This window comes from Teleopsis dalmanni, chromosome 2 (assembly GCF_002237135.1).
Source record: "Teleopsis dalmanni isolate 2A chromosome 2, ASM223713v2, whole genome shotgun sequence".
Taxonomy (NCBI): Eukaryota; Metazoa; Arthropoda; class Insecta; order Diptera; family Diopsidae; genus Teleopsis; species Teleopsis dalmanni.
The window spans coordinates 181,860,039-181,870,792 of record NC_051847.1 but is presented as its reverse complement, the minus strand read 5'-3'; the positions used below and the strand labels follow the sequence as shown (position 1 = coordinate 181,870,792).

General features: G+C 26.8%; 1 protein-coding gene across 4 annotated transcripts; it reads right to left on the bottom strand.

The window, feature by feature from the left end:
• Positions 1-1,332: 1,332 nt before the first annotated feature.
• On the bottom strand, positions 1,333-10,732 carry LOC119684152. Of its 4 annotated transcripts, XM_038098118.1 has the most exons (8): positions 10,430-10,732; positions 9,140-9,227; positions 7,838-8,315; positions 7,527-7,765; positions 7,276-7,323; positions 3,298-3,369; positions 3,167-3,229; positions 1,333-1,732 (listed from the first exon to the last, which is right to left on the bottom strand). In XM_038098118.1, exons 1-8 carry the CDS (start codon positions 10,610-10,612, stop codon positions 1,569-1,571), a joined length of 1,335 nt encoding a protein of 444 aa, XP_037954046.1. In that variant the 5' UTR covers positions 10,613-10,732; the 3' UTR covers positions 1,333-1,568. The 4 variants fall into 4 exon arrangements, with proteins under 4 accessions (XP_037954046.1, XP_037954048.1, XP_037954047.1 ...); XM_038098120.1 differs by lacking the exon at positions 7,276-7,323; XM_038098119.1 differs by lacking the exons at positions 1,333-1,732; positions 3,167-3,229; positions 3,298-3,369 and adding an exon at positions 6,323-6,782.
• Between the last annotated feature and the right edge of the window lie 22 nt (positions 10,733-10,754).

Genomic DNA, 10,754 nt, shown 5'->3' with positions numbered 1-10,754 from the left:
CATAAGTAACACAAATCGCACGTTTGATACAGCAACAACAACAACAATAACAGGAACAGGAACAACAACAATAACATCGACAGCTACAGCAGCAATTTCTCCAGAAACGGTCAACAAACTTAATAACAGTAGTAATTACAACGTCAGCAGTAATTACAACAACTGCAGCAATAGTAAAGCACAGCAATTTGATACACTAACAACATTAACAACAACAACATCAACTACAACAACAACTGCAACAAGTAATAAAACTCAGAAATTTGTAACAACAACCAACTCCCATAACAATCAATTGCAAGTAAATTACTTTCAATTTCCGCCCTTAGCGTTGCTTGCAACATCTTCAACACCTTCATTACCGACAACAATAACGGGCGTACCATTGTTCGCCTCTACCACTGCTGCTGCTGCTGCTGCTGCTGATACAAATATACAAGGTACCGCATCGGCCAGCAACTCACCGAAGAGTATTTATCAAACACACTATACGCACCATTACCATTACCAACAACAACAGCAAATACAACAGCAATTACATTTACAATTACAACAACAACTTCAGCAACTACACTCACTGAACACATCACCAGCCACAGCGAAAATGGGTCGACGTGAGATAAAACGTTCAAATACTAGCGGTTCTACAACGCGTAGTTACGATAGTGGCAGCGGTAAGTTTTTTTTTTTACTTTTTAATACAAATTCTCCTGTATAAAAGGATAACGTCTGAAGGATATTAAATTTATTTAAAAAGTTTTTTTTATACAATGAAAAACAGAAAAATCTTGCAGTTACTTCGAGTCTCGTTCGATTCGAAAATACTTGTGGTTATTAAGGAATATGCAGGGCTTAAATATAGTAATGTTAATAATGAAAATTATCTTCATACTGCTTTTAAATATATAGAAGAAAAAGTTACCTAACGTTTCCAAAATAATGCTAAAAACCAAGTTCACTCAAATAATACTCGTATATATAAAAATTTTATTACAAGGATTTCATTCTTGGCATAGCTAATTATAGTGAATGTCTAGGGAATGCCATAAGTATCTTAGTTTCATTTCAAATTGAAGGATTTGTTGAGTAAATTCAATATAAGTATTTGTCTAAAAGCCAGTAGAGAATAAGGCAACATAAAATGTATGTAAAGGCACGTATTATACATTAAGTAGAGAACACATGAAATGATACTTAAATGCGGAAGCTCTTAGTAATGCAAATACTTACCTTAATAAGCTTTCAGCGGAATGCAGTGCACAAATAACAAAAAAAAAATTAAATACAATAAAGTATATTTGGACTTTATTGAAAAAATCTATGTATATACAACTATATCTACCTTTATTTAACTTTATGTGTACAATGTACATATATATTTTAAGACTATTGACTTAGATTTAAGGTGAAATTATTTACATGCTATCTTTATATTTTTACAGGCATTCCGTTTCTATTATAACAAATAAGTCGAACTGATTTCAAAATTTTTATATTGTGTATTTCATTTGTGGCTTGCGATAGTTTCTATTATCAAAAGATACGGCTAAAAGCGTATTATCCTTAATTTAATTGCAGATTGACATTATCCTCGCTATATTTTGCATACAGGAATACTGTTCGAAGCAGTAGAAGCGTTGATTTATATCTGCAATGTTACAGCAGGCCTTAGCTACCTGTAAACAGCGAGTGCTTGTGTCCTTCTCAACTTTTTGTTGAACATTGCTATTACCTTTAAAATATATAAAAAGTTAATTTTTAATATTGTAAAATAATAAAAATATTAAAATAATAAATTTATATAAAATATTATAATATAACAAATTTAATATTATGATGTTTTAAATAATAATGAAGTATTTTAAACAGTAGTAAATTACATTGATACAATTTTTTAATGTTAATTTTTTTTTTGTAGAAAGTTTTTTGTGACAAAAGAAAACTATTTAAAAGTTAGAAGAGTTCGCAAAGAAATAAAGAAAAAAAAGAAAAGAAATAAAAATAGATAACCTCAGGAATTAACTTTCAATTGGTTGAACTTGTATTTCCAAATAAATCTATAGTTTTTAAGCTAATTCTAATATAAAGCACGGCAAAAAAATAAAATAAATAATAATTATTATAAATAATTAATAATAAATAATAATAAAAATAGAATAAAATAAATAATTAAAAAATAAAAAAAGTCACAAAAAACTTGAACATTGAAAGGTTGTGCAGCCTTAGCTCATTGTTTCTAATTTGACAGACACGAGTACTAAGCCTGGCACTTGCAGTCCAAACAAATTATTTACAGACTATAAACTAATTAAAAAAATCGAATATTTTCTAAGATCACTGATGATGAGTACTTGTACCAACTTGAGTAAATTAACTAACATTTTTGTTGTTGTATTTTCATTTCTATTCGAATTCTTCTAATAAAATTTTTTTTATATATTTTATTTATTAATTGAATTTTTAGCTGATCATAATTTATCATTTTATTATTTTGGATTAAAATATGTATGGAAATATTTATTCACCTTTCCAGTGTCGCCTGAGCGAATTGTGTAAGAACATTAGCATGACTTTCTCTGTATTAGGTACCTTGATAAGGTTCTATACACAATAAAGAGTAATAAAATCATGCAATAAATAATGCCTCTACAAATATATAGCTTTAAAATTTAACAATTCAAAAATAAAAAATTAAATAAAAAATAAAATATAATTAATTAATTAAATTATTCTACAGCTATTATATGATTTCTTTCTAATATAACATAGCAAATGAATTTGTTAATGAACTTTCACAGCAAATTAACAAAATTCCAAAGTCAAACATACGAATCAAATACATCTTTGGGTAAGTTTTCTAATGAATAGTGACTCTGAGCTACAACTATTGGTACTTGCAGTTTCAAAAAATTATTTTCAAATAATTAAATATAAAAAATAATTTCAAGACCACTGGTGGGTATTTAACAATACTCCAAACAGCTGTATGGTCACCCAAAAATTTAGTTAATTAATAAAATAATAAAATATTGTTGTGCTTATTTACTACTGTTCGAAATACCACTCTCTGAAAACAATAGTTTATATTAAGAATTTAGATTATTTCGTTAAAATTGACTTTAAAAATCAATTAAATTATTAGTTCCTTAAATTTTCAAGTCATTACCTGTGAAAAAGATATCTTCTTGTTCAGGAAATCTGCTTAAGCTAGTTGGTGTTGTGTTGGTAACTAATATAAAAAATTTGTTTTTAATTAAGTTAATATATAAGTAAGGCATTAGTATTGAATACACATACCTTCCTCTTCAAAGGGTAATCTTCCGAAACTAATTTCAGGTATGATCTCCCTTGCCACACCTACAGGCTGACCTATAAAATTAGTTCAATTTAATATAATTGATATAATATAAGATTCAATTAACTTATATTTTAAATGCATAAAATATAAATACATATGAATGTTTCTTAATGAGTATATGACATAAAAAATTATTAAAAGTTTATAAGTAAATGGATAACAACTGTAAAATTAACAGTCGGGATTGGCACTGTTATAGAAAAAATTATTAACATATTAATATAGCAATAAAAATAATTTAAATAATTTAAAAAAAAAAATATTATCAACAATGTATGCAATATATGTGCATTAAGTTTATAAGGAAACTTAAGCTTATAAGGATAAATTAGTACATTTTTTAATTTAACATTATTAATTATGTTATAAAATTATATGATATTTGAGAATAGTTTTAGCTGATTTGTCTGAAAACTTTTGGAATTCATTGTTGTGAGGTTACCTTATATGTAATGTTATTTCTCAACCATAGAATAGGTTAGGTTAAACCGGCGATCCCAGGGGGATCCACTTAGGCCCATAGGCCCATTGTGATACAACCATAGAATAAAATTCAATAGCAATGTTCCACCATAATTATCAAAAAAAAAAAATAACAAAAAGGTTTTTAATTTACAAAATTTTTTTAAAAATATTTTCATAAATGTTTCTAGCTCATTTCTTAACACATCTCTTAACAATATTGACTTATGAAATAAATTAGTAAATATTAACATATGTCTACCTTTAATACTATATGCAGTCAAACTTCCATTACTCGAACTTCTCATAACTTGAATTTTCTACCATATAACTCGGACAAAGTATAGTGCAACAGGGTTTAGAGAGCAAATAACATACAATCACGCAAAAATTCTTTAACTCGAAAACTCCATAAGTCGAAGTTTTTCTTTGCAAAGTGGTACTGCGAGTTAAGGAAGTTTGGCTGTATTACAATTAATATAAAAAATTAGTCTATTATATAGTAAAAGATATATCGATATTTTGTAGGTTATATTAGAGATATACATTTTCACCAAACGACCTTTAAACCAATATTAAATAGAAATAGTAATTTTTTAGATACCAAACGGACCTTTAGTTATTGATCTTCCAGAAAATTAATTTTAAATTAATTAAGAAAGAATTCAATACTCACGTTCGTCATTAGATCATAATTATGAAATCAAAAATTTCTCTGAAATTTAAAAGAATTTCAAAAACTAATTTGTTTTAATAAATAGTATTAAAGATATTTATTTCTTGACTGATCAATGGTTACGCTCAGGTGCCTTACAGACGTCAGACAACTGATAATAGTTGGAATAATTGGAATAATATATATATATATATATATATCGCAATAATATAAGCCGTGAAGAAAAACGTTTGATGCATCAATGACTCTTAATATAATTCAATAGTGCTTCAATACCGCTTCTTGTGCTAGGTTTCTGATAACGGGTGCTTTTCTATTTCATTTAGATCCAACATACGTTTTATTTTATTACTTTGTTACTCAAAATCGGTGTGATACTTTTTTCTATTTAATTTAGATCAAAAATAAATTTTTCTCAGCACTGAATTCCGAATTCGATCAATTACTCTGTTATTCAATAATCTATGGTATCGTAAAAATAGTATGTTATCCGATTTCGTCGTTGTTCGAACTTATGAGTTATCAATTTTGGTTACAGTTTCATAATTTTCGAAACTTATAATAATTATCTGTATGGATTCTGAATTTTTGGTAATAGTTGAACTCACAATTCTTTTTACTGAGCTCAACAATGTGTCAGTGCCGAGGAAAGAGATTACTTGTTCTTTCTTAACTGAAATACAATGTTTCCGTTGAAATGTGTGGAGTTTTTTAGCGAATCAAGATTATACTCTTAAGATAAGTATTGCAGTTTCATATATATTCCATAATATTATCGTGAGTCACATACCTATAAGGGTAAAGTACTCACTTGTACTGTACTTGTACTCAGTTGTATCTTTTGAATTGCTTAGATTTTTAGATTCTTAGATTCTTGCTTAGATAGTATTCTTTCATTCATTGATTGATAATTCTTCTATAACAATGAGAAAATATCCTTTAATGTCATTAATATTGTCATTAATAAGGTCATTAATATTGAAATTGAACGTAATAGTCATTTTCTTAAAACAGAAAAAATTTTTCACTAGTACCGACTAGTGACTACAGACATACATAGAATGTATGACTCATTTGATTGTGTCAGTCACATCCACAAAGGCTAGAGGAATAGTAGTACCTAATTCCATTCTATCAATTGTTTATTAAAGTTTAAGTTTATATAATTAAGTTCAAATAATTAAAACCGTCAACGAAATCTAAAAATTAAATCAACACCTAATGGTTTTCTCACAAAAAATTATTAGTTAACATTTAAATCATTAGTGTTGCCAGATTTACAAAATCGATTTAACAATATTTTTTTTTTAAATTTTTCACAAACAAAATGAATATCATTATATAGTATTAATCTAAATCAATATCGAAAACAACAAAAGAACTATTAAGTATAAGTGATAAATTTTCAATAAATTTTCTGATTCCCTGTTTTTGAAAGATGAGAACTCTATCAAATAGTTGAGAAAAGAAGTCCAAAAGATCTTTGATTTTTTACTACTCTTCATCTACAGATCTACAGCCACCACGAAATCAAATCTCATTGCAAGTTGCCCTAATACACAGTAATCTGTGAACACCTAACCACGGTGCTGAGTTAGTTCCACTTTATCTAAAGTAGTAGATAGGTGACGTTTATTGGTTCAAGTCAAAATTGGGTCAAATTAATTTGTATGTACTACTGTACCGATTTTTTTCTATCAAATTATGAAATTATGTAATATAAACAATGTGCATCAAGTGTTAGTAATGTATTTATTGAACTAAAACACTTTATTATTATAATAAAAACATTCAAAAATAACTTAAGAACTACTATTAAATGCACTTACATCACATTAGACATGTATGAACTAAAACTATTTTATAAAATGAAACACATTATTGGATTAATAAATAATACTTAGAAATTAACGTTAATATTTCTCATTTCCTTGATATTCTTCTGTTGTTGTTGTTTATTTAACATATAATGTAATTTAACATATAGTGGGAATGAGATATTTTGTAAATTCGTTAACTATTCCAGAAAGTCATTAATGATATTGATTGCGCTCTCTCTGACGTTATCAGCACAAGGATTCAGGCCCCAGAAAGCGCCAATGCAGCCATTGGCTTCAAAGCAATTGTAACGTACGTTGTAGTCACGACTTGAGCAGCACGAAACTATAGCCCAAACGCATTCTGAGATTGCTGTTGGAGATTTCTGTGCTGGGGGTTCGGTTTGTGGGCGGCGTGGACGAGGTGTTGTGGTGGTGGTTCTTACAGGATTGCGATTTGCTGATTCCGCTATAATAGGCAGTCACATAAAAAGTGAAGTTTCGTGTTAGTAAGTAAAAAATGAAAACAGATATTTCATAAAGGTTTAGAAAATCACAAAATAGTGCAAAGCATGTTTGTTCAGAGAGTTACTGATGCTTAAAAATTATATTAGTTTTAGTAGTAAAAAAAAAATTTAAATAATAAATAAACTATTATAGCTTAGTATTAACATGCTTAAAACTAAATCACAGACACTTATTAGAAGTAGAAGAGCAGTAGTTATAGTAATTATTAAGGATTGATCAAGTCATGTCATTTGTATATACAAATATTTACAAAATATTAATTCAGACTTCTACAGATTAAATAAATGTAGTAGGTCTTAGTAGTGTGAATAAGTAAACAACATTTTAACAACATTTATAGAACACTTATAGAACACTTATAGAACACATTGACAATACTTAGAAAAATTTACACAACAGAGACAACATTGAAAACGCAACTGAATCTTACTCACTATAGAAGATGTCTGGTATTTTTGGTCGTTTGGTCGCGGGCTTAGCTGCTGTAAAATGCAATTATTTTAATATATAACCCAGAATTATTTGAATATATACTATTTTCTATTATAATTCTTACATACTAAATTTTTTTTGATTATGGAATGTATATTCCATTTTAACTTTAATGTATGAACCATGAAACCAATGTGCGATTTAATGCTCACAGTGTCTTAATAAATATTTAATATAGAAAAAAAAAACTTACTTATAAATGAGAAATCTGAATCTTTTGGATCTGAGTTATGGAAAATATCATTAACATTCACCGGTCGTCTTGTTGTTGTTGTCGTTGTAGTTGTACGAGCAGGATTTCTACGTGCGGGTGAACCTCCCCAATAAACACGATCAGTTTCATCAGGTGAACCAAAACGCTCATCCACATTTGGTACGACTTCTGGTACTGGTAAATTTAGGGAATTCCAAAGAACACCTTGTATATGATGTCTATAAGAGAGTTCATATTAAGTAACATGAATAAAAGCTATCAGATTAGCATTGTTTTAAAAGCAAACTTACTTTTGATGGAATGGCACTCTGGCTATTTCATTCTCCTTATAAGGACGTGTTAAACTATTTGTACTTTGGGCATTTCCAATTTGATAATATGGATTGCGTTTCTGTACGACATGAGTATCTGTATCACGGCGTTGACGTCTATATTTCTTTGGTCGTTTATTAAGCACATCCTTTGTATGTTCCTCATTGTCTGTTTTCGATTCTTCATTTTGGTTTGCTTTGTCAAGCAATGATATGACCTCCACACGTACCTTTGAAGTATCATATTTGTTACTCAAATCTTCATCAACTACAACTGGTGTTTGAGATAAAACATCAAAATATATTTTTGTCGGCTTTACAGTACTTAATTGTTCAGTTTCGGTACGATTTAAACGACGCCTACGACTGGCAATATCTTTGTATTTGCGAGTTGGATGTAAGTTAGTTGCATTCGATTCCTTTGAGTTAATGGCGGTGTTGTTATTATTGAGTGGATCTATGATATAAAACATAAAAATTATCGTATTAATTTATACTGCTTATATTTTACCTATAGTTTTTTCAAACAAAAAAGATAAAAGATTTAAAACTTATCTCTTAAAATTTATTCAGAGATTTGAAAGAATCAGATATTCAGGCATTTTTGGAATTTTATTTAATCAAAGTAATAAGATATACTACGATAATACATATCATATCTAAAGAACCTAAGTAAACCATTGTACACCTCTTCTTGAAATCCTTATGGTTTAGACGGTTTAACTAATCAGAACTGAATGAAAATATCATACAACGATGCCAACCTCTCGGAAGCGTTTGGATATGTGATTTTTGTTAATTTTTTAATTGTACTTAGTATAATAATTTATATATTACTTTAAGTAAATTTTAAAAATTTTACATTGTATTCACAAATCGAATTAATTTGTATATCTCATTCATTTGTCTTTAGCATGTAAATGTCATGGAATTGTCTTTTACCTTTATCAAATATACTTCTTTTAATATACAAATGTACCACCTTAAGTATTTTGGATAACTTTTGACCAAAAATAATGGATTTTTTTTTTTGGTCAATGAAGAGTTTTGCAATGAATCTTGAATTCCCTTTCAAATACTCCACCTTAAGTGATTTTCTGTATACTCTCATTAGTATTATAACAGTAGTATTATAATATATTTTCCTTAAATATTACTAAATAATGTTAGCATTTACTTGTAAGTTGATCTATTTCTCTATAATGTGCCTATTTATCGGAACTCATTTGACAAAAAAATTTATTTATATTAAAGTTCAAGTAACCGATGTGATTTACTTACCATAATCCTCACTGACAAAATCTTCTTTATACATTATAATTGGATGGTCTTCGCGCAAAATGCCATCAACCATTTTGACATGATGTAGCTATAAAAATTTTAAAAAATTATATAAATTAAATAATAATATATACTTAATATATGTTTAAGTATTTTTTTATGTGTACTTATGCATATTTATAATTATTTCAATGAATGTATATATTTTTAGATATATATTTATATATATCTTTATACATACATATAAATTTTTTAACAATAATAAAAACTTAACAATAATAATTTTATTATTTTAAATTAATAAAAAGGCTGAAATGAAAAAATAATAGCTTATAGATTAGTTTTTATTTTTGTTTTTATTATTATATAGTATTCTAAATAACTATTGACTGTATGTATGTTGATCCTTTTTTTCGAGTCAGCGCAACTGGGCACTTTTACTCTTTGATAGCTGGGGGTACTACAGGGTCCCACCCATCTCATTGACTATATAATAATAACAAAAATACCTAACCTAACCTATAAGCTTTCATTTTTTATAAATAAAAAAGGAAATTTTATTATTTACTATTATAAATTATAATAACAAATATAAATTATTATTTAAGGTATTTAAAATGTAATAAATATTTAATACAGATTTAACATATATAAACAATTTATTGAATATTTAATATATATTTAGGACATATAAATGTTTAAAAAAAGCTGAAATGATATTTAAAATATATTAAATATTTAATACAGATTTAACATATATAAATAATATATTAAATAATTAATATATGTGTAGGACATATAAATCTTAAATATATATATTTAAGTTATATAAAGTTTCAATATATATTTAAAATATATTAAATATTTAATATATATTTAGGATATATAAATGTTTAATAAATATATATATAAGATATATAAATATTTAATTTATATTTAAAATATATAAATATATAAAATAAATATAATTATAAAATATATATATATTATTTATATTAATCGTCATTTTTTTTTAAATATATTGTTAACTAAAAATTAATTTGGTCATAATCCATGAACTATATTTTGAACAGATAAAGATGCTAATAGTGAAGAAATTATATATATAGCTTTACATACTTAAATCTTAATGACTAGCAACCAAATAAACACACTTCAAAGTGCATAACGAAACTTTAAAGTCAATTTTTTTTACTAATTATATATATATATATATATATATATATATATATATATATATATAAAATTGGATTTGTCTACATCTAGAGTAATAAACAGATTGAGACATACCTCAACATTGTCTACATCAGCATATTCGTCAGGTACGATATCAAGGCTATCGTATAATTCATCCGGTGGCCGACAGGCAGTTTGTGCAACAAACAATAAAAGCATCAGCAGTAAACTTCCGGAAATAGAAAAGCATTTCCGTGCGGAACGGATATCAACACCAACTGCGCTTAACCAATTCATATTTATGATTAGTGTTTGTATGGCTCTGTGCGTATATATATGTGTGTGTGCACTTTTTATGTGTGAATTTTACAAATTGCGTTCACTTCTATGTCAAAAAGTTTTCAACACGTAAAATCTGTAAAATAAAAAAAAAAAAATT

Bases quoted from the DNA above. Each gene is read 5' to 3' on its own strand.
- LOC119684152 (XM_038098118.1), bottom strand. From the start codon at position 10,612: ATGAATTGGTTAAGCGCAGTTGGTGTTGATATCCGTTCCGCACGGAAA. The intron at 7,766-7,837 runs GTAAGTTTGCTT...ACTCTCTTATAG, and splicing joins AGAGTGCCATTCCATCAAAA to ACATCATATACAAGGTGTTC. The intron at 7,324-7,526 runs GTAAGTTTTTTT...TGCATTTTACAG, and splicing joins TTCAGATTTCTCATTTATAA to CAGCTAAGCCCGCGACCAAA.